The sequence below is a fragment of the Mastacembelus armatus genome, chromosome 14, assembly GCF_900324485.2.
Source record: "Mastacembelus armatus chromosome 14, fMasArm1.2, whole genome shotgun sequence".
In the NCBI taxonomy this organism is placed as follows: domain Eukaryota; kingdom Metazoa; phylum Chordata; class Actinopteri; order Synbranchiformes; family Mastacembelidae; genus Mastacembelus; species Mastacembelus armatus.
Window position 1 is genome coordinate 12,911,704 of NC_046646.1, and position 25,457 is coordinate 12,937,160.

General features: G+C 39.9%; 4 protein-coding genes across 7 annotated transcripts; all 4 read left to right on the forward strand.

Annotated features, from left to right (window-relative positions):
- The first annotated feature begins 767 nt into the window (after positions 1 to 767).
- On the forward strand, positions 768 to 10,385 carry aldocb (aldolase C, fructose-bisphosphate, b). Its single transcript, XM_026328284.1, has 9 exons — positions 768 to 883; positions 6,587 to 6,703; positions 7,048 to 7,259; positions 7,876 to 7,930; positions 8,022 to 8,182; positions 8,414 to 8,497; positions 8,620 to 8,794; positions 8,943 to 9,142; positions 9,256 to 10,385. Exons 2-9 carry the CDS (start codon positions 6,592 to 6,594, stop codon positions 9,346 to 9,348), a joined length of 1,092 nt encoding a protein of 363 aa, XP_026184069.1. The 5' UTR covers positions 768 to 883; positions 6,587 to 6,591; the 3' UTR covers positions 9,349 to 10,385.
- Positions 10,386 to 11,597: 1,212 nt separating this feature from the next.
- On the forward strand, positions 11,598 to 15,874 carry pigs (phosphatidylinositol glycan anchor biosynthesis, class S). The gene is made up of 12 exons (XM_026328384.1): positions 11,598 to 11,821; positions 12,501 to 12,640; positions 12,738 to 12,849; positions 12,934 to 13,023; positions 13,128 to 13,219; positions 13,533 to 13,773; positions 13,884 to 14,026; positions 14,121 to 14,235; positions 14,340 to 14,485; positions 14,648 to 14,748; positions 14,828 to 15,038; positions 15,299 to 15,874. Exons 1-12 carry the CDS (start codon positions 11,803 to 11,805, stop codon positions 15,575 to 15,577), a joined length of 1,689 nt encoding a protein of 562 aa, XP_026184169.1. The 5' UTR covers positions 11,598 to 11,802; the 3' UTR covers positions 15,578 to 15,874.
- A 397-nt stretch (positions 15,875 to 16,271) lies between these two features.
- Positions 16,272 to 20,135, forward strand: LOC113142657 (serine/arginine-rich splicing factor 1). Of its 2 annotated transcripts, XR_003296972.1 has the most exons (5): positions 16,272 to 16,709; positions 17,364 to 17,530; positions 17,616 to 17,788; positions 18,233 to 18,931; positions 19,293 to 20,135. XR_003296972.1 is itself a non-coding variant. In XM_026327758.1 (4 exons), the coding sequence occupies exons 1-4, from the start codon at positions 16,516 to 16,518 to the stop codon at positions 18,419 to 18,421; spliced, it is 723 nt and encodes a 240-aa protein (XP_026183543.1). In that variant the 5' UTR covers positions 16,272 to 16,515; the 3' UTR covers positions 18,422 to 20,135. The 2 variants fall into 2 exon arrangements, 1 of the variants encoding a protein (XP_026183543.1); XM_026327758.1 differs by having other exon boundaries at positions 18,233 to 20,135.
- A 462-nt stretch (positions 20,136 to 20,597) lies between these two features.
- Positions 20,598 to 24,564, forward strand: LOC113142655 (serine/arginine-rich splicing factor 1B). 3 transcript variants are annotated; one of them, XM_026327756.2, is made up of 7 exons: positions 20,598 to 20,672; positions 20,832 to 21,059; positions 21,742 to 21,923; positions 22,013 to 22,185; positions 22,558 to 22,851; positions 23,287 to 23,383; positions 23,965 to 24,564. In XM_026327756.2, exons 2-5 carry the CDS (start codon positions 20,866 to 20,868, stop codon positions 22,732 to 22,734), a joined length of 726 nt encoding a protein of 241 aa, XP_026183541.1. In that variant the 5' UTR covers positions 20,598 to 20,672; positions 20,832 to 20,865; the 3' UTR covers positions 22,735 to 22,851; positions 23,287 to 23,383; positions 23,965 to 24,564. The 3 variants fall into 3 exon arrangements, with proteins under 3 accessions (XP_026183541.1, XP_026183539.1, XP_026183542.1); XM_026327757.2 differs by having other exon boundaries at positions 20,606 to 20,662; XM_026327754.2 differs by having other exon boundaries at positions 20,602 to 21,059.
- The last annotated feature ends 893 nt before the right edge of the window (positions 24,565 to 25,457 follow it).

Genomic DNA, 25,457 nt, shown 5'->3' on the forward strand with positions numbered 1-25,457 from the left:
ATATATATATATATATGTACATTCCTTATTTAGCTTTTTTGTCGCAACAGATCATATTTATTAATCCCTCTTTATAAAGTTTATATGAATATTTTGGATGCTATTTGATGTTATTTGTTATGTATTTTGTAATTATCATGTAGCACAAATGAAATAATAAACTCTTTACTGTATAGCCATCTGATTATTTTCTTTGCACTTCATTAGTTAGTCAAATACACCTTTTTTCTAGCAGTTTTACCACCATGCTATGTTTCTGCAGAAAATGTATCATGCCTATGTTTGGTTAAGAAATCATATAAGTATCTAGTAATGGACATTCATTTGAATGTGTACTTAAGTATAACACTAAGGAAGTTGTACTATGTTTGAGTGTTTCCATTTTATGACACTGTAAGCTTCTGCATTTTCAGAGCGAAAGACCACTACATTTTTTGACAACCATTTATATATATTATATATATACGTATATTAATGTAATGAAAGGTGTAACTGTGTGCACCTATATATGTGACATTTAAGTGTTTTATATTTGGGTAGTTCCCTACATTACTTGAGTTTCCTTAAATAAACATTATTGGGTCGGTTGGATAAAATCTATGAAGCGTTTAAAGCCTATCTATATAAAAAGAAAACAACTTGCGAGGTAACAGCTAAACTAAAAAGTTGCAGATTCATGCTACATTTTATGAGCGATGATGCTCTGAGGCGCATGCGCTGTAGCTGCGCATCGTTTGTCGCGTCACATGACGCAGTGTTAAGCCCCGCCCCCGCTAGAGGCTTTGTAAAGGGTCACGTTGCTCTGCAGCAGAGAACCAGGAGACTGACTCGCATCCTTCGCACGCGGCTCACCTGTTCTCTGTCCGCTCCACATCCTCCGCAGGTAGGGACAACTTGTCGCTTTGACAGCCTCAGACACTTACCACGCGTCATTAGAGCAAAAATAAAACAATAGTAAAATGATGATGACGAGGAGGCTGCTCTTCCTATAACAGCGAGCATTTTCCTCCTAGCTAGTTAGCCATTAATTAATAGCTAACGGTACTTTTAGTAGCCAGACAGGTTTTGGTATAATTTGTTAGAAAGCCATTAAAGTCTTCCACCTTTTTAAAATTTCAGTTTGAGGTTGTGTATTGCAGCCTTCCGTTGAAATACGCAACAGGAAGTGCGCCAAAATGATGACCTTCAAGGATAAATGTTAACAGGGCAGAGGCTGTCCGTCTGTCTGCTTCTAGTCAAAACAACGTTAGAAACACTGTCTCATGTATAGGTTTTGAAATCAATGGTGGTGATTTGTCCGGGTGTCTGATGAGAGAGGAAGGTGGTGAGGTGGTTTCCTGTCGATGTGTATCTGTGCCAGATCACGTAGACCTCTGATGTGACGGAAGGCGGTGCAGGCTGAGGAGACACCTGCGTATAGTATGTACAGTTAATTAAAAGAAACCTGTATCTATAGGCATTACACATAGTTTAATTCACTGTAAAGCTGCAGTAAGGACCAGTGCAGTCACCAATTGGCAGAAGCCATAAATTATCACCATAAATCAGCAACTACTCACTGTTTAAGCAACTGAAAGCAAAAAGCCTCAAATTCTATTTCTAAAATGCAAATATTTGCTTAGTTTTCTTGTGTTGCAATATAGTAAACTGAATATATTTTTGGGGGGATAACAATTTTTTTTTTATCTCATCACCCAAATTTAAGATGATACATATCATCAAAAAAAGGCTGTGAAACCCAGAAAAAAATCACATCAGACAGACTGGAGACATTCATTTCTTTGGTATTTTTGCTAAACAAAAGTGGTGTAATCACGGTTTTATGATTTACAGTAATTTTTTTTCCACTGGTGACTAGTAACAAAATGCAGCACAGCAATCAGGCTCTTTACCTCTAACTAGTGCTGGCCCACCGCAGCCATTACATCCCTCTAAACCTCAAGTTTGTGGAGAGAAAATAACAAGGTACGTGGTGAGGATTATACCAACATGGCAGTAAAAAATCAGATAAGGTTTACCCCCTCTGCCTCCCCGCCTGCAGCCTTATAAATACTATAGTATAGTATATAAGTTTCAGTCATCTCATATTGTTTCAAAAAAGCCAGTCAGTGTTCACACTGGATTGAGCTGGGTGTAGATGTATTTGTGAGCGCTGACTGCTTGATTGCTCTGAACTGTTTCTGATGTTTAATGAATGTTATTTAACATAGAGTGATCACAGCTGTAAGTTGTTCTGCATGATCCTACCCTAGGGAGGTGGCTGTTACATCTTGATGTCGCAATGCAGAAACGTTTGCTTTCTTGATGCAGACCACTGTGCAACAGGCGCAAATGAAATGCATAGAGAGACAAGGTGGAGAGAGAGAGAGAGAGTTAAGACAACTACATAGTCTAGAGAGCCAGCAGGGGTTACTATCTCTCACAAATTTCTCAAATTTCATATTGTTTTGATGGAAAGGATTCCATTGAGATTCACACTGTATGACGCTGTCTGGCAGGTAAATGTTATCACCAGTGTGGTGCATAGTAATGATTTGATACTTCAAATCATGCCAAAGTGACATTTTTTCAGCAAGATGAATTTTTGCAACAAGATTTCTGCAGCTAGGAAAAAATATACATAATAATTTTGATTAATTCAAATTTAAAAAATATTATGACATAAGCCCACAGTATTATAGTTTAATGATTGCTTCTGCTAGTGATGACACCTGTTTATTTGACATTAATATGAATATCCTATAGTAATTATAAGAGGAAAAATAATTTATTCAAAATTGGAAATGGTGCTTTAAAAAGTCAATAGTTTTAATGTTATTTATTTTTTTGGTCTGGTTCTTTCATGTGGATCTAAAAAAAAATTGTTTCTTCAAACTAGACCAGACTGTCCTCTTCAAACTTGCAACAAAATTAAACTCTGTGATCAGACTGAATGGATAATGATTTTTTTTCTCTGACTGCAGTCCGGTCTGTCAATAAATCTTGGCATTAACCCAATATGTCCTTAACTGGAGGTCCTCCATTTTCTTGCCAAAATGGAGTCGAACACACAGCTTCAGTGTACAGTGTTCCCAGCAGGCCTTAAATGGCTTGTGATGAAGGCTTGCCTGACCTTCAGGACATGCAGGATTTAAAATGGTGTTTCATTAATGGGCTGCTCATCCTTCTAAACTAGAAAGCTTCACCCTTTAAGTCCCAGTGTTTCTCATTTGATTGGATCGTTTGTACTGTTCCTGCTAAAACAAAACAACAACAAAAAAAGTTGAGTGTGGTAAACCCTGATTTTGGTTTGTCACATCTGTGGCAGTGTTAATTTTGACAGCAGATTTTAATTTAGTTTTAGTCATAGTCTTTTGACTAAAATGCAATTTTAGTTTTAGTCATATTTTAGTCATCTGCTTTGTTTTAGTTTTAGTCTAGTTTTAGTCGACTAAAACTACTGTAGATTTAGTCGACTAAAATATATTGGGTTTAATTTAAGTGTAATTTAGTAAAACTATCGTAATATACAAAATATTCTAAATTAAAATTCAATGAAAAACAAGTTTCATTAAATATATATGGAATATGGCCTTTCCATAAAAGACCAAAAATTAGATATGCATTGCTTATAACCTGCATTCTTCATTCTTTAAAGTGCAACTCTAAAATATTTAAAAGAAAAACTGTATTTAGCAGTAATGCCATTGCATCAAACGTGAAACTGACCAATATATCTTCTCTTTGTTTTCTCCAGCTGTTTCCATTTCATTATAGTTGAAGTCAGACAGAAACCCAGTGTAGGCTATGAGGATGTCGTGTACTCGCGCATCCCGCGTCACTGGGTGGATCAGTTACTTTTCAAATGTGCGTGTGCGTCTAAGAAGATTAATTCTGATTGGATCTTTTCCAAAAACGTACCTCACTCACATTTTCATCTCATTTTTATTAGTCAACAAAAATGTCAATATATTTTTATTTAGTTTTCGTCGTCGTCACTTAATTTTTATTTAGTTAACGTCTCATTTTCGTCAGTGAAAACTTGTCGTTGACGAAAATTATAACGAAAATACTTCGTCAACAAAATTAACACTGGTACTAACACCCGCATCGGGTGATAATTATTGAGCCTGTGGCATAAACTGGAGCTTCAGGTTGTTTTTGTTCTTAAGCTCCCTGTGGAGGGAGAGCATTTCCTGGTGACATACTGTGTAAGGAATAGACATTAAAATAGAAAAAGTGTTATCTGAGTCTCCTGGGTGTGTGAATAAGTGTTGAGATTCATATATCTGATATTCAGCCATCTTTCTTCCATAAATCAGACAATATTCAGGTTTAGGCCTAACTGTAACTGTTGAATAGTGGCTCACAATAGTGAGACCAGAAAGAAGCCATTCTTTGATTTTGAAAACTGAGGCTGTCAACGAACTGCCCGTTCACAGTTCATGTTTTAAACAGGTCAAATATTTATTTTTTTTGTTCATAGTTGATAGTTAGTCATGACATCACATCATTTTTTTGGTTCTGTCGTCTTGTTTGCTCCATCTTGTTTTGATTTGTCAGCCAAATGACAGTGTTTAGAAGTAGATTGCTGCATTGTGGTAAAATATAAATGTTTTAAACAGTGTGTGACGTTAAACGATGTGTTGCCACTAAACCTGCTCTGGAGTGATCATGTGTCAGAGACTGATCACATGCACGCTGTGAGGTATTGTCCTTGAAGGGCCTTTCTTTATGTTGTCAGATGATATAAAAGGTCCACTGTGTTTGACCCAACATTGCGTAAAATAAAGATTTGACGTTGTCTTGAAAAATATTTTGCAATGTTTTCTCAGTGGAAACCCAACTAGAATAGGCCTGAAGTCAATGCAAATGTATTGTGGAAACACGTAGATGCTTCACAAAAGATATTTGCTGAGCATGGGTTTTGTCTGGCCGACAGTGGATCAGGGCTGTGCACACAGAAAATCCACTGAAGTCCCACGCATCATACCATTGCCCTTAGGTTGGCCCTAATCAAATGTAAATACTTTCTTTTATTCACTGGAGAGGTCTGGGTGCAGTTTATATTACTGATCTAAGTTTTACCCTCAGGGAGGTATTGTACCCTGCAGGCCTGGCCTCTTTTTATTATGAGTTCTATGTTATCTCATAGCTTTAAGCTGGGGATTAACAGAGGATACAGGGTATATCAGGCAGATTCCTACCACAGCAAGCCTGTCTCAGATGGGAATTAAGCAATCATGTGAGTTTATTGTGTAAATATATGTTTTTTTTTTGTACCATAATAGGTCTCTTTTCCTGGTTGAACCATTCACCATAGCTTTATATTATCTAGAAACCCTTTTGCATGCTGTAGAAGGTAAAAGCTAATATAGTTTGTTTTAAATGTTGCTTTTGGCCTCATACTAAGATTTCTTCTTCTTGGGTGATAAATCTTGTAAAATGGTAGTTTGAATTCAGTCTAGATTAACCTAGTCTTTTGTGTTTCATTGTGCTCAGGCCATGATGGCAAATGTAGGTGTTTGTATCTCGCTGTTTATCCTTTTAGGGCAACAAATCTAGGTGCAGCAAAGACCTCCATACACAGCAGATTAGATCTAACCTCTGCTTGTCACTAAACCCACCAATCATACATAGTAATGATCCAGTCTTATGACATATACTAGTGGATTTTGGAAGTTGAATGCAGCTATAATGGTGTCATTAGCTGAGTGCAGCTTAGCAACCAGTGAAGTCACTGCTTTTCCCTAGCAGGTCCATATTAGTGGGAGTGATGCGTTCTAGGGACATGTGAAAATGGTCATTTCCAAAACCTGACTGTTCTTGTATCCATTCAGTTGATAGTGTTTGCTGTCAAAAAGCAGCTGCATTTCTCACTGTGGTTTAAGTGACATTACAATTGGTTATAAAAAAAGCATGTATTAAAGCAAATAAATTAAAGGTATACGGGCAGTGCACAAAAAAGGATATAATGGCAGGAGGAAACGGGGGGAGCCAATGTTGCTGAGCAGAGACCAACGAGCTGTGCTGCATTCAGTCCTGCAGCTTTAATGAGGACTGGCAGCAGTGTATATAGGAGTGCTGTTACATAATCCCTCACTATGTCTTCTGTGGTTCAGATGGGGTGGGTAGGGGAGGGTTATGCAATTGCTTATTTACAGCAGAGTGAAGAAGGAAATAGGAAGGAATATAATCTGTTTTAGAAACATACTGATACATTACAGAGCTTGTCAATGTACAATAATTGTTTCTATATGACTGAGACCAGACAACACATCATAGAGAAATGTATCCTCTGAGGTAACATAATCATATTAAATCTCAGATGGTATGACTGGTGGTAAAGAAGCTTTAGTACTACATATCATCTGCTTACAGCCTTTGGTTTCATCACATGCGTCCTTGGCTTGTGTGACTTTAATTGTCATCTTGTAGGCAGTTTTGTCGTTTCCACCCACCCCCTCCCCCAATCCTCACTGAGAAGAGCTTAGTGCTGTTGACAATACATGGACATCCATTGAAGCCGGTGCTGGGCAGTCATCCAGGTCAACACACCGTGAAATAATTTGACCTCTCCATACCACTCTCTCTGTCTCTCTGCCAGCCATCATGACTCACCAGTATCCCGCACTGACTCCTGAGCAGAAGAAGGAGCTGCAGGATATTGCTCAAAGGATAGTAGCTCCAGGAAAAGGCATCCTCGCCGCCGATGAGTCCACCGGTATGCATGTGTGTGGGTTGCAGCAAAAATGAGAGACAGCATTGTAGATCGATAGATACAGAGCTAAAAAGAGAGAGGGATGGATAGTACCTTCGGGGTTAATAAAGAAGACAAAAGAACCATAGTACAAATTTAAAAAGCCCCAAAAATATATACATTTATTATCGAAGAATAGAAATAGACATCAGTTTAAACCACAGTTAATGGTCTTGAGCAGTATTGTTCAGTGTATGTTCTAGCCTTATAAAAATGATGGTTTTATACATAAGCTCTCATAAATGACCCAAATTATCACAAAACTTGCAAGCAGTGTATATGAATAAGTGTGTGTGGGTGATCCACAGGCAGCATGGCGAAACGTTTGAACCCCATTGGGGTTGAAAACACAGAGGAGAACAGGCGTCGCTACCGCCAGCTACTCTTCACAGCCGACCAGCGCATCGACAGCTGTATTGGAGGGGTCATCTTCTTCCATGAAACCCTCTACCAGAACACAGACGATGGCACCCCCTTCGCCAAGCTCATCAAAGACCGCGGCATCGTTGTTGGAATTAAGGTACACTGAACTTAATGTTGCAGCCACCCTGTTCTGTCATAGTTAAACCTCCCAAGTAAGCCTCTTTAATTGTGAGATATTGGGCTGAACCCTTACTTTAAATAAGCATTTTCATCTTCAGGAGCAATAATGCCCATTTTTCATTTTTTTGCACAACAGTCCATTTACATATTTTAACCATTATCTAATTTCAGTTACTGACTATTTGTTTGCATAGTGTGTCACTCCTAACCTCAGTCTCCCTAAGCTATAAAGTTGAGTCTGGGAGCCTTATTTGGTTGCTGTTAGCTTTGGCGCTGAATGACCCCACAGTGTTTGGATTATCCAACAGTATCCAAGTGTTTCAGTTATCGTTACCACATCATCACACAAATTTACTGTGAGTATGTTTAGACACTTACTCACCTGGGACAAGGCACAGAGCTTTCATTTTGTCTGTTCAGTAAAGTTGGTTTAGCTGTACTAGTTACATTTAATGGATTTTATATTGGATGCTTAAGATACGTATCTAATACCAACTATGGTTTCAATCAAAGATGCTGCACTTAAGAATTTGAGACATTTAAGTGTAATCTCATATCATTGCTTAAAACTTTTTCTTTTTACCTCTTTACAGGTGGACAAAGGTGTTGTTCCTCTGGCTGGAACAAATGGAGAGACCACCACTCAGGGTAGGAGGCATTAGAAAGACATTCTGACAACCCCAGAAACACTGCAGCTGTATTATTTATGGATGGTTCTGTGTATGTGTCTTGTGTGAAGGTCTGGACGGGCTGTCTGAGCGCTGTGCGCAGTACAAGAAGGACGGTGCAGACTTTGCCAAGTGGCGCTGTGTGCTGAAGATCAGTGAGACCACACCATCCCATCTGGCTATCCTTGAGAATGCTAATGTACTGGCCAGATATGCTAGTATCTGCCAACAGGTTAGTGTGAGGTTACAGAGCATGTCATTTAATTGGGATAAAGATATTTTGAGTTTCTTAAAACACACCCTCCACCCAAACACAGTTCAAACTTGAATATCAGAAAATCAGCAGCATGACTAGTGAGAAAATGTGTGCAATTGAGAGCGCTGTCTTTTGCTGTTACATACCCTGGAAGTGTAGCTATAAGAATGAGTGTGCCTGGAGCTTATACTGGGTAATGTCTCCTAGAATGGTATTGTTCCCATTGTGGAGCCTGAGATCCTCCCTGATGGAGACCATGACCTGAAGAGGTGCCAGTATGTCACTGAGAAGGTAATTTACTGAGGAACATACAACACAAATCACTGTGAAGTTTATATTTTGCTGCATGTTAGTGACATTCGTCCTGCAGTCTTTTGGCATACAGTATGTGCATCTATCCCCTGCTGCTGTAGGTGCTAGCTGCAGTGTACAAGGCTCTGTCAGACCACCATGTGTACCTGGAAGGGACACTGCTGAAACCCAACATGGTCACAGCTGGACACTCCTGCCCCACCAAGTACAGCAGTGAGGAAATCGCCATGGCTACTGTCACTGCTCTGCGCCGCACTGTACCTCCTGCTGTCCCAGGTCAGACACACACTGATGCACAAAAGTTACCATTTAAAAGTTACTTGCATTTTTTTCCTTGAAAACATATTCTCAAAGAAACCCTGGCAAATATATATAACTTTGTATCATGTTGAGAGTATTTACTTATTTCTGTTTTTTCTCTCAGGAGTGACCTTCCTGTCAGGTGGCCAGTCTGAAGAGGAGGCCAGTGTAAATCTGAATGCCATGAACAACTGCCCACTCCCAAGGCCCTGGGCCCTGACTTTCTCCTATGGACGTGCTCTGCAGGCCTCTGCCCTGAACGCATGGAGAGGAGAGCTGGACAACGAGAAGGCTGCCACCGAGGAGTTCATCAAACGTGCTGAGGTCAGACAAAATCCTGAGTGGACAGCAGTTACAGTCACATCCTTGTGGAGTAAACCAAAATCAGAACTCCATTCATGCCTTGTTGTTTATTTGTCTTTCTATCTCCTTTCCAGGCAAATGGTCTGGCTGCTCTTGGCAAGTATGTGTCTTCTGGAAGTGGCAGTGCTGCAGCAAAATCCCTCTATGTGGCTAATCACGCCTACTAGGCATCGAAGTACCACATACTGCTGTGGTCTAGTTATAGTCTTAAATCTGCTCTGCTATTCTGCCTCACTCCTCCATTGATCACAGGCCTGTGCTGTCTACTGTACTTTAGAGTTGTTGGTTAATAAAATGAAAAAATTATTAGATATGTGTTAAAAACATAATGTGAAAACTATATTAAAGGGAACAGGCTTGTTTTTTTTCTTGTACTATTTGATCAAACAGTCAAAACAGTTTTGAGACAATTTATGACTAAAGTGGACAACTACTTTATTTAAAGTCTGGCTGTCTTGAAGTTACTGGACTCAGAGATAGGACATTAGAGGTTGCAGCAATAGATCAAGATAGTATCCAGTTCCCGTCTCCTCATAACTGCACCTGTCTACAGCTACTGCTTTCTCCAACACATGAAAAATTTGGAGCCGCTCTCCAGCAGGCCAGTTCAGTGCATGTGTGTCGGTGTTTTGCTTCTGTCAGAACACAGTGTTGCTATACTAACCTCCACCCTGACAGTGGGACCAACCACTTATTTGTGGCATCAGAACATCTATTAATGAACAATGCAAGCAGTGTGAAAACGCTGACTTTTCAGATTGATTTCATATTTGCGCGATTGTCCATAAGTGTAGATCAGAAAGTCTAAAGACACTGGTTACAGACCAGTACACACCAGGTTCATAATAATGGTTCATCCTAACCTTTTTGTTCTCACATGTCTGTTCTCAGTATAACATTAGCTTTAAATTACATACAGTAATCAATGTTATTCAGTTATGTGGTCAATATTATGTAATGCTTGTGTGTGTGTGTGTGTCACCTCTCTCCCATCCTGATTCTCCCAGCTTGCCCCACAGGAGAGAAGTTGGTTTTTATTGACATACTCATAAAGTGGACCAATGTGGGGTTAGCTGCAGGGGAAGCAGTCACTGCTGTGTTAAAATACTTTGATGTCTGTGATGTTAATATTGTTCTTAAAGCATTGGTGTATCAAATAGTGGAGAAAAATGCACTAAAATATAATAAAAATTAGTGAAGATCATCATGTGTGACATTACTGCTTTTTGTTTGATTGCAATTTTGTACTGTAATCCTTTTTAATTTGTACCGTGAACACTCATGCAGTGGTCCTCAAATACCACATTATATAGCCTCATTACCATAGCACCATATATTTTTTTCTGTTATCACACCTTGTAAGAGACAATAAGTCACAAATGTCACCATTATAACCAGTACTGCTGTGCATAGAAGCTGAAAAAACCACTACATGTGGCTACATGCGGCTTAGTGTTGAAAAACTATTTTGAGCGTAACACCTTTGTGGTCTGTTTTTACAGTGATCTTCCAATTGCCAAATAAGGCAGAAAAGCTCATTTGTATTTGTTAAAGGCATAATCTGTTTAAAATGTCGCCTTATAAATCAGATTTATTGAAAGATCTTCCCATGTGGTAACAAGATATTGTGCAGTTGACGGAGAAATGTGAAGTCACAGGAAGGAGAAGCTCTTTTCTATTTAACAGTAAGATTTGAATGAGCACCAGCTATGATGAATCCACAGCATGTTCCTGAAAAACAGCAATGCTTTAATGAGCTCCCTCTGGATAAATACTTTTCAATGCATTTTTTTAAAAGTAGCCTATGGGTTCTGATGCTATGAAGTATTTTCTACACTACTACTACTACACAACTATGTTTCTTTCAAATGTAATACTTGAGTGTGATATAGTGTTATATTTTATAGTAGTTTGTCAATATTTCAACATATTGATTATGCAATTATATGTATGAGTTACAACAAAGTAGAAACCAGAAAAGTCTTTCTGCTGTGATAAAGGCCTATTTCTGAGGTGTCTCAGGTTGCACTGTACTGTAACATTTCTCCTGCTTCACGTATATAAGCACATTGCACAAAAAAACAGAAACGCTCTTCAATATAAGACAGACCAACGTGTCATCATCATCATCAAGTCTCTTGTATGTAATCCAAACAGCTCTATTGCCATAGCAAACAGTGTGGATTTGTTTATTTTTCTGATCACTCATTGTATTTAAATATTAAGAATCAATTACATTTGGGATTTTAACTTAAATAATATTAATGTTGCCAGCCAACTTTGACGCCACCACATGGGGCGCTGGTTGACAAAACATGCGTGTTTGAGCGTTGAATATTCTCACCCGGAAGGCCGACGGCTGGCTGCTCACTGCACCTCAAACCAAGTGACTCGTCTTCTCGGGCTTGCTGGGGTCAGAGGAGTGTACATCATAGTATTGTTTCTACTGCATAGATAGATTCACACTGCGATTGTTTCTTTGTATCTGCACCACAACTTGATGTTGTTTTCGCAGCCATGTAAATAGTTTATTTTGTAGCATTTGTTTTTATGCCGGTCATGTGACTTACGTCTGAGCGTGTCCTGTTATCTAACGCACCCAGCCCAGTTCATTGACAGACATGGTTACCACGGAAGTAGGTGAGTAAAGTCAAACCTGAATTCTGTATAAATCATTACCTTCTTATAAGAAGTCAGCATTAACAGCATGTTACAGCAGTTTGTTGGAGTATATATAGCAGTACAATAGTCGTAGCTACCGCAGCAACAGGGACGTTTGTGAAGCTAGCTGCTAACTGCTAACTGCTAGCTAACCGCACCAGCAGTTGATGCTTTTATATTATCACCAGGACACTGCTATCACATCAGCTCTTTTCTGCTGCCATATATTTTTTTGTTTTTAATATTCATTTTTTTAACCTACACTGAAATACAACAACGCCTATTACGAGTTCCCTGTGTTTCTCTAGCTTTAAAATGAAAACAGGTCTGTATTTTGGTCAATTAAATGTTTTATCTTTGACACTAGCTGTGTTTGCATGTCAGTAGGTTTGCCATTTTACAGCCAGATTAACCTAAATGCAGTACCAAACTTCTTTGAGATGAAATTATGAATGTAAAATTAGAATAGTTACCCAGTGAGGTGTCCTGCTGGGTTTGAGATGGTCAGTGTGTAAAATAAACTCTGTTCTTTGCTGATCAGTGTTTTGAGTATTGAGGAAGATTATCTGTAGTCACAACCCTACTGACACCTTTACACACCTATTCAACAAACACTAATGCCCTTGGACACATCTGTCTGTCTTTGTGTGTCTCACAGACCGTAGGCGAGGCCAGCTTGCTGCTCTGGCCATAGCAGCCGTGGTCATCATTGTTGGAGTACCACTGTGGTGGCGAACTACTGAAACATACCGTGCCTGGTTGCCTGTCAGTCAGATAAAAGAGTTGGCTTATATGCAGGTTTGTCTTTGCTTTTATTAACTTTGACTCATGTATCTTCTGTGTGTAATACACGTGGACCTTTTAAATGGCCCTCTTTTTATTTCTGCTTTTGCAGCTGCAGTTGAGTGCAGATGTGGAGGTTGTGTTTGCACGTGGAACCGTGACACCGGAGCAGCAGAAGAAGGTCCCGCTGACACAGACACAGGATGAGGAACACACAGTAGATGGTGATTTATTACTGCCGTCTGTGCTATTAGTTACACAATAGGAAAATTCAGAGTAATAGTTAACTAATATTTCTTTCATTTTAGAGGACACAGCTTTGAGATACAGGTATGAGACAAGGTACCGCACAGCTACAGTCATGGAGGAAGATGCCCTGAACAAACCCACTGCTGCTGGTGAGATAATGTCTGTCCGTCATGAGCAGCTTTCACCTCTTTAGACACATTTTTCTGTGTGACCACAGGTAGTAATTTTTCTGTTTCATGTTTTTTTTCTTTAGAGGCAGATCTGTCTCTGCACATGCTCAGTGAAAGTCCATGTGGCTCTTTGGTTGTCTATGTGATCCCAGAGTCATCTTCACTGCTGGCTCAGGTTAAAAATTCTCAAATTCATTTACATCCAGGTTTAAAGATGATCATTTGTTGTTAACCCTTTTCTGGGGTTTTCTACTTAACTCTTGTCAGTAGTTATGTGCTTAAAGGGTTAATTAAATTTTCTGTGTAGTTTGATGAATCATGGAATTGGCTTTTTTGAGCTACGTTTCATGTAGAATCATTACTGTGTAGTGTCTAACTGCTAATGTTATAATTACCGCACCTTCTGTATAGTTTTTACACAAAATTATGATTAATTTTTATCACTTTGGATAAATAAAATATAAGACACGTACCTTCACGCTTCTCAGGATGTGGATGTTTACATCGGTCAGCGACGAACAGCCTTCCTTCGTATTGGTGCACAGATGAGAGCGGTAAGGACACTCGAGCAACTGCTGGCTCACCTAGACCCTCAGCTCAAGCAGGTGCTGCAGGTGATGTCTTTTAGCCACTCTGATATCATTGCTGCCCTCAGCGACAGAGTCCGTCTCAGCCCTGGAACCAAAGAGAGCATGGCTGACAGTATGAGAGCCTTTAAATCCAGCCCAGGTTGGTATTTGTTTCAGCACAGCCATAAACAGTCCAACTTCAGTTATGTTTCTGTCAGCTATGTGATCACTTTATTTCTGTTGTCTGCTTTTTCTTATCTATCTCTTCAGGTTATGAGATAACATTCAGTCTGTTGAACCCTGACCCAAAGTCCCACCGGCTTCACTGGGACATAGAGGGTGCTGTACAGACTTACATCCAACCACTTCTTACAAAATTGGCTCCTGTGGCAAACTTTAGCATTGACTCTCAGGTACCATATATGCATATGTATGCATCTGCAGCACCAATATCTTGGTGACAGTATGTTCAGCTACTGTATGTTAATCCATGTATTTGCATTACAGACCTTATACTATGCCATGCTTGGTGTGAACCCACGATTTGACAGCAGCCGGGGCGCCTACACACTCAACTCAGACAGCCTCGCACATGTCATCAACCCTGTGGAGGCACGACTCGGTAAAAGAAAAATCACACTGAATGTTCGTTAAATGTTTGCCAAGAGGACAAACATGTCGTAGTTTGTTCTGGTGTGTAACTGTTGTTTTTCATTTGATTTCAAGGATCAAATGCTGCATCTTCCAACCCAGTGCTGAATTTTCTGCTGTACGTCCCAGATGCTCACCATTCACCCCTTTACATCCATGACCACAAAAAACAAGAAGTAGCTTCTAATGCGTTTCACTCTCCACGGTGGGGTGGGATAATGGTGAGATAATCTTAAGGGCTATAACAGTAGTCTAAATATTCTGAATTAATATAGATCATTGTTAAGAACATGTGGTGTGAGTAATGTAGTAGCTAAGTAAAAAAAGACATGCTGTATTGGATACTAATTTAAAACAAAATATCTTGGTCTTTGGTTTTATAGGTTTATAATGTTAATAGTTTTTATGGAGCAGAGGCTGAGCTGCCTGTTGACGTCAACATTAACATGGCTAAAGTCATGGGAGTCTTTCTCGCACAGCTTCGGTAAGTGGACACCTAGGGCACCGCAGTTTTTCCTTTTTCCCTGGACATTGAGATAATCTTCTTTTCTGTGTCTTGTCAGACTGTTACTGGGTGTGCAGTCATCTTCCCCTCCCCCTGGCTTCCTGGTAGCACCATGTGGCACTGCAGGACTAGCAGACTGGGAATTGGACCGCCTCATGTGGAGTCGAAGTGTGGAAAATGTTGCAACAGCAACCACCACGATCACCTCACTGGCACAGCTGCTGGACCAGATAGGCAACATCGTTATCAATGACAACATTGCTGTACAGGTACTCTGCACACACAGCTGCATTAATGCATTAACTGCAGTCACTGATGTCCATTAACTACTGGTCTGAGGCTCCGAAGCCCCACTTTAAGGAAAATCTTAAACACTTTGGTATAAAAGCTCTATATGGCTTCAGAAAATATTCAGACCCCTTCAGTTGTTTCAGTTCTGTTGGTAATTTTAAAACACTGGTGTTTAAATATACACTAAAAAAAATTAGTAAGGTCTGACTGATCAGTTGTATCTAACCTGTGATTGCAGGTGTCCAATGCTGTCACATCTCTGCAGCTGGCTGTGGCTGAGTTGGAGGCTGGAAATCTTGGCTTTGCACTGCAGTACAGTAAAGAGGCCATCTTGGCATCAGAGAGAGCGTTTTTCGACCCTTCGCTCCTCCACCTCCTTTACTTCCCCGATGACCAGAAGTTTGCTATCTACATACCTCTCTTTTTGCCAATGTGTGTACCTATTTTACTGTCACTACTCAAAATATTGTCTGAGACGAGGCAGAAACGCAGGGAGAAGCAAGCCAAAAGGGACTGAGAAAAACTGGAGATGGACAAGATATGAACAAAAAATACATCATGAGAAAACTTTTGGCAGTGGCCTTTTACTTTTAGGTACAAAGGGAGGCTTAAGGTTTGGGGTTTACACATTTTTCACGTATGATTTTGATTGTTTCATGTGAGGAGTTGAGTATCTTAGAAGGTTTTAATGAATGATTCCTCTGGTGCCCGATACTATACTGTTGAAAGCTTGAATTGTTGTAAATGTCTACAACTTTTATATTTGAATTTCCCTTTTTAAGTTATTAACAAATAAAGACTAAGTTGTAACTCATGTTTTAGCTGTATTTTTTGTTTTACCTTTAGATCTGTATTATGGTCTCTTATGTACTTATTTAAAATACATTGCAACTATATTAAGTAACATCCTGGACATGTATGCACATATGCTCCATTTAGTTGCACTGCTGGGGCTTTCTATCATAATCCTATCACATGATTGTTTGATTTGTTTTGTGGGGAGCTGATCCTTCAATGCATGTTTGTTTTTTTGTTTTTTGTTTTTTTGCATAATTTTCCTAGGCAAATCAAATTGACCTAGTGGATGTAGAGCAGGTGTTCCATTTTTGTCTGCTGAACATCATTTGGTATGAGGGAAAGCTAATGCTCCAGCAGGTGTCGCTGTCTGCACCGTTAACGCTAGTTGCAGTACAGCACACCACAGAAGAAGAATGTTTTGTTGGTACTGGTAGAAAGCTTTCCTGCAGCCGCTTGCAACTTTCGACCGTAGTTGTTAATCTTTTTGTTTTCACATTAACCTTAAAGATTTGTAGCTTCTCTCAAGGCGTGAGCGTAGCTAAATATTTAACGTGTATTCTGTGTATTCACTTTATTATCTATTCGCGGTTTGTTCGCCGGAAGGAGACCTGTTAGCCGGCTTGCTAACTTCTTAGCTAGCTGAATTAGTTTGGTGATATGTCCGGTGGAGGTATCGTCCGTGGACCCGCGGGGAGCAACGACTGTCGGATATATGTGGGGAATCTCCCTCCTGATATCCGCTCAAAAGATGTTGAAGACTTGTTTTACAAGTATGGCTCCATTCGTGATATTGACCTGAAAAACCGGAGAGGAGGACCACCCTTTGCCTTTGTTGAATTCGAGGACCCGAGGTGAGTTGCGGCGCTGCGCCACGTTTCTGAGGGACCCAGAGCTAGTTAGCTACGTTATATTACACCCAAACCTGTTTTTACACGCAGCACACACTTAAATAAACATACAGACAGTAACTCGTTATCCTATGTTCATGGAAGTGCTGCTTCACTCAGATGGCCAGTTTGGAGGCTGTAGTTTGCCGCTCTGTTTATTTCTATTGCATTATACTGCATTTTTTATCTACCAAATTTGAATCTATCTGTGCTGCAGACTGTGGTTTACCCCGTAAACTAGCATTTGCATATAAAATGGTCTGGTTTGCAACTTGCAGGATCCATTGTTAGGTACACTTGAGAACAGAAATGCCAAAACCTTCTCTGATTCTTGCTAATCATATATAAAAATTGCTGCATTTTTTAACCTTACATTATAGTCAGTTATTTTAGGCTGCTCATTACCTTAGGCTTTAAGAAATTGTGATGGGCATTTTTCACAATTATCTCATGTTTTATAGGCTGTGTGATTAATCAGATTGAATGGTAATGCAGCCTTATTAAAAATAAACAAACCTTTTACATTATAAACATATTTCAGACTGTAATGTTTGGGTTTTTTTTACTACTATAGCTGTGTGCTTTTATTTAGCTGATGGGAAATGTTGAATTTTGCAGGGATGCTGAGGATGCTGTTTATGGCCGTGATGGTTATGACTACGATGGTTATCGTCTGCGTGTTGAGTTTCCTAGAAGTGGAAGGGGAGGTGGTGGGGCCGCGGGACCCCCAAGGGGAAGGTACGGTCCCCCGTCCCGACGCTCAGAGAACAGGGTTGTTGTGTCAGGTGGGTGATGTGTCCTTCTCTTTGAGGGTGTGTTTATATTAAGTGTAGAGATATGTATGACACTTACACCACCTTTTTCTGTCAGGTCTTCCTCCCAGTGGAAGCTGGCAGGACCTGAAGGATCACATGCGAGAGGCAGGGGATGTATGTTATGCTGATGTGTACCGTGATGGCACTGGAGTGGTGGAGTTTGTACGCAAGGAAGACATGACCTACGCTGTCCGTAAATTGGATAACACCAAGTTTCGCTCTCATGAGGTAGGTCAAGGTTAACTTCATAAGGAATGGCCCTTGGAGTATAACAATGTTCTTGTTTTTTTTGTATGCAAGCACCAGAAAACACATACAGTGGTGTGAAAAAAGTGTTGGCCCCCTTCCTGATTTCTTTTTTTTTTTTTTAATGTTTGTCACACTTTGTTTCAGATCATCAAACAAATTTAAATATTAGTCAAAGATAACAAGTAAACACATCATGCAGTTTAAAATGAAGGTTTTTATTATTTAGGGAAAACAAAATCCAAAACTACATGGCGCTGTGTGAAAAAATGTTTGTCCCCTAAACCTAATAACTGGTTGTGTCATTAGGTGAGGAAGTGATGTGTTATGACTACAGGTATTTTCTCCTTCTGGCTAGTCTACCTGAGTCACATGTAGCAACTTAAATATGGGAATGAATGCTTAGGCACGAATGTCTGTGTTTAGGGGGAGACAGCCTACATTCGTGTGAAGATGGATGGTCCTAGGAGCCCCAGCTACGGCCGTTCTCGCTCTCGTAGCCGCAGTCGAAGCCGAAGCCGAAGCAAGAGCGGATCTCGCAGCTACTCCCCTCGTCGCAGCAGAGGATCTCCACAATATTCTCCCCGGCGCTCCCGATCTCGCTCTCGCACCTAGATTCAACTGATCTCAACTAAACCAATGGTGTACCTCAGAGCCGGAGAGGAAATCTTCACATCGCTTAGCAAATCCTGTATACTCACCACAAACCACCTCACCTGCTCCCTGTTTACACTATCATATTGTGTGTTCCCCCTCTGCCTCCTTTTATTATTTTAATTTTTTTGGTGCTTTTTTAGTTTTTTAGACAAAATAACTAGTCTGGTCTGTGTACGTGAGCTATTAATCTGTTATCCTTCTTTTTTAACCCTTCACGTCAACACTGTATGTTTCTGCTAACCACCCTTCCTGCTTCTCCATACATTTCTTCCACTGTTTGTCCTCGTGGAATGCTTCATGCTTTGTTTCATTTGTAAAGCTTTTACTTCTTCTCAGCATATACTCCTGTCCTATGACCTTCTTGTGTGTCTCTCTGTAGAGTTCAGAGGAGCAGGATAGGCTGGGAACAGAGGAAACAGTTCGTATTAGGATTAACAGGAGGAGGCGGAATCAAATATGGCACCAATGGTATGACAGCTGTGCCTTGTCGAATGTGAAATCTGCATCAAAAGGCTGTTCAGCTTTTTTGAAATACACTTGGCTATAGAGTGTAGTTGTTGAATGTTTTTAGTAGTAACAAGCTCTGGTGCCTTTCTGTTTGGAGAACCAAAGCTTGTGTTTTTATACTTTTTCCTCAGTTAGTATAAAAAGTTATTTTAAATAGTGTTTCTTTTTTTTCTTTTTTTTTGAAGGGGATAGAGTAAAGCCTTGTAGATTGATTTATTGACATTTGTGAAGGTGTGATTTTTTTTTTTTTTTTTTTTTTTTTTTTAAACTTGCCTCCTCTTTGGTTCTGCTGATAATCTGAAGGTTTGTCTCCCCATTCCAGAGCCAGATCAGGATTCAGGATCAGATTAGGATTAGGCTTCAGGATGGATGCATGGAGCAGGAGCATGGGAGCATTTTACTGGGAGAGGATCCCAACCCCTGGCCCTGTCTACATAACCCCATCAAACTGGAAACACTGTAGTAAAATTTTCAAATTAAATTGGCTTCCAAATCATCCAGTTTTTCCAATTTTTTCCATTGGTTTAGAAAGTGTTACAACCTGCGGCACCTCAGAGACACAGTTACTGATGGAACCGTGATGAGCATTTCTTTTAAAGATTTTTTTTTTTTTTTTAAATTATAACTGAGAAGAGCAAAACATGGATCAGAACCAGGAGGAGGGCTGGGAGGTGCAGGATGGATCCACACACGTAAGGAGAGTGGTAAAGTGTGGGCAAACACTAACAGAGTTTGGAGGGGAAGGGGCAGAGGGAAGACTGGGAGGTGAGAAGGGAATGTGACCTTAATGTGATTTGTATCTTTTTCTTAGGTTAGTCTTTTCCACAGGAGGATTATATCTAAAAGCTTTATTCTCTTTTAATAAAATTTTCAATAATGGTAAATGTTTGTTCTTGATTTTCATTACCAAAATGGTTGTACCCAAAAATGTGCAACGCCTGTATATACTTTATATTTAGATATGTAGCCTGTAGACAGCCTGTTTATCGGCAAAAACAGTAGTTTTTGCTAGTGGTCCAGAAAGTTACTACCTGTACAGCTAGCTGTAATGACTATATGTTGATGTGTAGTTTAATGTAGAAATTGATTTGTAACTTGTTAGCAAATGTAAAGTGTGAGGGAGTGAAAAAGAAAAGACATAATGACAATAAAATTACTACATTTCTGAAAAGGAAAGTGTGTGGACTCAGGATGATCACATTAGATATTTGGCTTGTAAAATTTGTTAAAGGTTGACCAAATATTTCTCTGGAATATTACTATGGTTGGGTAAAACCATAAACCACCAAAAAAATGTTTTACTTCTCAAAAATTGTTTTTTGATATCAAACATGCAAACATTTGGCTTTGTATTATGAATAACAATAACCATCATAACTTTAAGTGTAATAAATGTTAATTAGATTTTACAGAAAACAGGTATTGCTTGTATTTGATTAACTGCAAAGTTCTACCAAGAATAGCGTTTATAGCTATTTTGATGTTTTTGTCTACAACCGGAGAGATTTTTGATTAATATAAATCCTTATATTTCATACTAAAGTATTTTCCACTATTTGGGCGCATAAATTTACGTAACTGCAACGGTACGTTTTATACGACGCGATGACGTCACATGCTAGGTTATCTGCTATTGGTCAAGACTGTCAAACTATGGGACTAACGCTCCTTAAAATATCTGTGGGCTTGAATGTAATTAAAGGTCCTCATCCGTGTTTCCGTAATTAAAAGATAATCTGTGACGTTAGTTTGTTAAAATAGAATAACCAGAACCTAAATAGCATTGTACATGTTGTTGCTGAGGGTTAACTAAAACAATTGTTTGTGTGTTTCGTCTGTCTGCGTCGTCCGTTACCTTTAGCCAGCCGCTGCCTTTGTGTTGTGCTAACGTCAACATGTCCGGCGGAGGTGTCATCCGTGGACCCGCAGGAAGCAACGACTGTCGGATATACGTGGGAAACCTTCCTCCTGACATCCGCACTAAAGATGTTGAGGACGTCTTCTACAAATACGGGATCATCCGAGATATTGATCTGAAAAACCGAAGAGGAGGGCCGCCCTTTGCTTTCGTTGAATTCGAGGACCCGAGGTGAGCTGCGGCGTCACATCTGAACCGTATCTCCCTCATTTGGCAGGTGAACCCAGACCTGTTCCCAGCAGATTAAACCGCAGACACTCAAATGTCGCTATTGTCGCCCGGAAAATTACATTTTAAACAGGTGTCAGGTAACCTAACCCAAGAAAACTGCGAACCTTTCCGTTAACAATATGTGGAATACGGCACATTTTAATTGAACTCTGGATAGCAAACCTAAACCTAACCATACATGAATTATTCGTTTTGAAGCAGTTTTTACAAACTTATAATCGTTAAATTTAACCTAAATATGTAAACCCAATTTATTATAATTGATTATTTAGGAGTTAAAGGTTAAACTTGAAGTTTCCTTGTAGTTCTGTAATATGCTGGAACATGCAGTTTCAGGTGCAGTCTGATATTCTGTATTTTCCTTTTAATGGGTGAACTGGCTGCTTTAATAGCTTTCTTCTGCTCTTGTATGGAGACAAAATACAATCCAAACTATTTTCCCTTGCAAATTAAACAAATACTCTTCGAAACAGCGTCTTCCAGCTGACATCAAGTGACAGGTGGGGCCCACCTGGGCCAGGTACCACACTGTAATTTGTAGTATATGATACATAATTCATATAATACTCACTATACTTTATCATGTAGGAAAAGGTGAGTGAGTGTCATTGTCACCATGCAGGGATGCAGAAGATGCTGTGTATGGACGCGATGGTTACGACTACGATGGCTACCGTCTACGTGTTGAGTTCCCTCGCAGCGGACGTGGAGGCGGTAGAGGAGGTGGTGGTGGAGCTTTGGGAACCCCAAGGGGAAGGTATGGTCCCCCTTCACGACGCTCCGAGTACAGGGTTGTTGTCTCAGGTAGGTGATGTGTACCTCTAAGGGATTAACTTGTTAGGCTGAACGTAGTAACCACTGAGCTTCTTTTCACCTTCATTTCTTCCCGTCAGGTCTTCCTCCCAGTGGAAGCTGGCAGGACCTGAAGGATCACATGCGAGAGGCAGGTGATGTATGTTATGCTGATGTGTACCGTGATGGCACCGGAGTGGTGGAGTTTGTACGCAAGGAAGACATGACCTACGCTGTCCGTAAATTGGATAACACCAAGTTTCGCTCTCATGAGGTAGGTTAGGGTGACAGCGTAGCACAGGCATAGCTCTGGGACTAGGTTTTGGCATTGAAACTGTTTGTTTAAGGTAAGTCCTGAAGTGAAATGTGGAGCAGGTCAGATGGAGAAAATGGATGAAAGGATGAAACCAACTGGACAGTAGGTAAAGGTCAGGTTCTGTGTGCCTGATACAAATCTTCCATCAGGATTGATTGAAGTTTGTGTGATGGTGTGTCACACTGATGAGAGCTCACTTTGCTGGTTATGGATTATTTTCCTGTGGAACTACTTTGTTAGGATAGAATCATTTTTTACATGTTTTTTAACCATAATAACTGTGGACAAGCAGATGTTTTCCCATTCCTGCTTATTTCCTCCTGTGTTTAGGGGGAGACAGCCTACATTCGTGTGAAGATGGATGGTCCTAGGAGCCCCAGCTACGGCCGTTCTCGCTCTCGTAGCCACAGTCGAAGCCGGAGCAACAGCGGATCTCGCAGCTACTCCCCTCGTCGCAGCAGAGGATCTCCTCGTTACTCTCCCCGTCGATCCCGTTCTCGCACTTAAGGCACACTCGACCTTAATTAAACCACCAACCAGCTCGACCCAGCGATGCATCCCAGAGCAGCGAAGACAAACATCATGGAAACAAATCCTGTATATTCTCCATGGACCATCTGATTTGTTAGTTGTCTGCTTTTTCTCTTGTTGTGTGTTCCTGTTTCCCCAGGTTTCTTTTGTGATTTTTTTTTTTTTTTTTTTTTTAAACTTTGTTTTGCATTTCGGCAAAGTCTAGTTTGCCCATATAAGATTAGCTAAACTACTTTGGTATGTGTATGTTGCCCACTCCGTATTTATATTCTCGCTTTTCTCTTTCCCAGTATTTCCCTTAAATCCTAAAATGACCACCATCCCTTTTCTGCTAACCTTGTCTCCCCGTTTTTGCATTTTTTTTTTTTTTTTTTTACTGCTCTAATTCCAGGGAGCTTTGAAGTGAATGGTATATTTTTGGAGGAATTCATCATTGTATGTTTTATTTTGCGGGTGGTATGGTTCTATATTTTTTCTCAGTCTTGCATTTACTATTGTACTTTGACCCTGTCGTGTGTCTCTCTGTAGAGTTCAGAGGAGCAGGATAGGATGGGAACAGAGGAAAAGGAAACACAGTTCATATTAGGATTAACAGGAGGAGGAGGAGTCATATATGGCACCAATGGTATGATGGCTGTGGCCTCTCACAACTCTGAAATCTGCATAAAACAAGGCTTTAAGTCATTTTTTTACTCTGAATGTATGTTTGAAAATAGCTGATTACTGTTATCGAAGTTTCGGGTTGTATTACAAATTTTCTCTTTGGCTATGCTATAGCAGCTGTACCTGTGCATGTGTCCATTATATTATAGGTACCAGCAAAATTACTTGCGTTTTGGTAGCAGCCCTTAAAGTCCAGTGCTTCTTTACACTGGTCCTGCAGTTTTTTTTTCTTTTGTTTTTTTTCTAAAACCTAACATCATCTTCTGTTGAGTTAGGATTGCATCCGTTACTTGTGTATGTAGTACACATACTGTAGACAACCTTCTGTTTGGAAAACTATTGGTCAGTGGTGTATCTGCCTTTGTTCATGTCCTAGTATCCAAAGTAATTGCTATTTTTTCTTTGGGATTGACCATAGACAGTGTCGCTTGTTTTATTCAGAGTAAACTCCCTCATAGATGCATTTATTGACATTTTTAAAACATTTGTGAAGGTGTGATTCTAACTTGCCTCCTTCTCTTTGGTTCTGCTGGTATTCTGAAGGTTTGGACTGGGCTCATTGTCTCCCCATTCCGGAGCCGGATCAGGATTCAGGATCAGATTAGGATTAGGCTTCAGGATGGATACATGGAGCAGGAGCATGGGAGCATTTTACCGGGAGAGGATCCCGACCCCTGGCCCTGTCCACATAACCCCATCAAACTGGAAACATTGTAGTAAAATATTCAAACTAAATTGGCTGTCAAACAGACATAAGAAAAACGCTTCTTTTTGTGTGGGAACTCAGAGACAAAATCATTGATGGCATCCTGATGAGTGATTGTTTTTCAGATATATATATATATATTTTTTTATTAAGAGGAGCAAAGCTTGGAGCAAAACCAGAGGAGGGATGGGAGGTGCAGGATGGATCCACGCACGTAAGGAGAGTGGTAAATAGTGGGCAAACGTTAACAGGTGGGGTTGAGGCAAAGGGAGGACTGGGAGGTGACAAATGCGACATTTTTTTTTTTTGTTTGTTTAGTATTTGTTTTTTTCGTAGGTCAGTCTTTTGCTGCAGAAGATGAGTTTTGGTTTTGCTAAGTATTTTCTCCAACATTTCGCAGCTTTGTTCTCTTCAATAAAAGTTTGATTTCTACTTTATATTTCTGTCTCTTGTTTACGTACCTGCAAACACAAACTCCAGAATCTATGAATATGCAAACATTTTTGTGTTGCAGAGGTTTATGTGCTAAACGCAGGTTGTCTCTTGTTTAACACCACACAAACACATCTTGTATGTACTTGTCTAAACTGAAATGAGCACAGAGAAACTTCCCTTCAGCGAGTGTAGAAACAACCGTCTAGTGTCATACTGCACATAAATCATTCTGCACAGCAAACAGCCCAAGTTGGTCTCCTGTATTATTCTGGATTGGAGTTTACTTGGATGTTTTCAGAAGTAAAAAGAGTTTTCATTAAATTTACACTATGTTAATTTGCAGACTAAAACTGGTCCAGTACAGTAAAGAGAGAATTGTCTTCTCAGGTGTGTAAGAGCAGTGGAAGGTAAATCTGACTGTTGAAATGTAGTTTGGATGCATTGAAAACCTTTAAAACGGCTTTTAGAGTAACTGAAATGTAAAATTCTTTTATTGATTTTGTAGATGTATTGCTTTTCTTTAAAGTGATCGATCAGTTTTGAATGATATTGGAAACCGTAAAACCAGTTTTATAAACCACTTTTTATAACGCACTAGACAGCATTTTTTATCCGGATTAGCAGTGGTTGAGGTTTCTGAAAATGTATTAAGCAGAAGAATATTTAGTACAGTCAAACAACAATTTTAGATGTTTTAGTGTTTATTACAGTTGCCATGAGGGTCTCTGATTATAACACTGCATCTCCAATCTCATCTCCTCTGTTTGGATCCAATCTTGCAAGATTTCTAAATTATTCAGTTCAATGCTGTCGATCAATCGGATCACCTGGATCAATGGAGAGGGAGGAGGGAGGAAACGGTGCATTCTGGGTGGAAATAAAATGCAGTCACTTC

Bases quoted from the DNA above. Each gene is read 5' to 3' on its own strand.
- LOC113142657 (XM_026327758.1), top strand. From the start codon at position 16,516: ATGTCCGGTGGAGGTATCGTCCGTGGACCCGCGGGGAGCAACGACTGT. The intron at 16,710-17,363 runs GTGAGTTGCGGC...TGAATTTTGCAG, and splicing joins GTTGAATTCGAGGACCCGAG to GGATGCTGAGGATGCTGTTT. The intron at 17,789-18,232 runs GTAGGTCAAGGT...GTCTGTGTTTAG, and splicing joins CCAAGTTTCGCTCTCATGAG to GGGGAGACAGCCTACATTCG.
- LOC113142655 (XM_026327756.2), top strand. From the start codon at position 20,866: ATGTCCGGCGGAGGTGTCATCCGTGGACCCGCAGGAAGCAACGACTGT. The intron at 21,924-22,012 runs GTAGGTGATGTG...TCTTCCCGTCAG, and splicing joins GTACAGGGTTGTTGTCTCAG to GTCTTCCTCCCAGTGGAAGC. The intron at 22,186-22,557 runs GTAGGTTAGGGT...TCCTGTGTTTAG, and splicing joins CCAAGTTTCGCTCTCATGAG to GGGGAGACAGCCTACATTCG.
- pigs (XM_026328384.1), top strand. The intron at 13,220-13,532 runs GTTAAAAATTCT...CACGCTTCTCAG, and splicing joins CATCTTCACTGCTGGCTCAG to GATGTGGATGTTTACATCGG. The intron at 15,039-15,298 runs GTACTCTGCACA...CTGTGATTGCAG, and splicing joins ATGACAACATTGCTGTACAG to GTGTCCAATGCTGTCACATC.
- aldocb (XM_026328284.1), top strand. From the start codon at position 6,592: ATGACTCACCAGTATCCCGCACTGACTCCTGAGCAGAAGAAGGAGCTG. The intron at 6,704-7,047 runs GTATGCATGTGT...GGTGATCCACAG, and splicing joins CGCCGCCGATGAGTCCACCG to GCAGCATGGCGAAACGTTTG. The intron at 8,795-8,942 runs GTCAGACACACA...TTTTTCTCTCAG, and splicing joins TGTACCTCCTGCTGTCCCAG to GAGTGACCTTCCTGTCAGGT.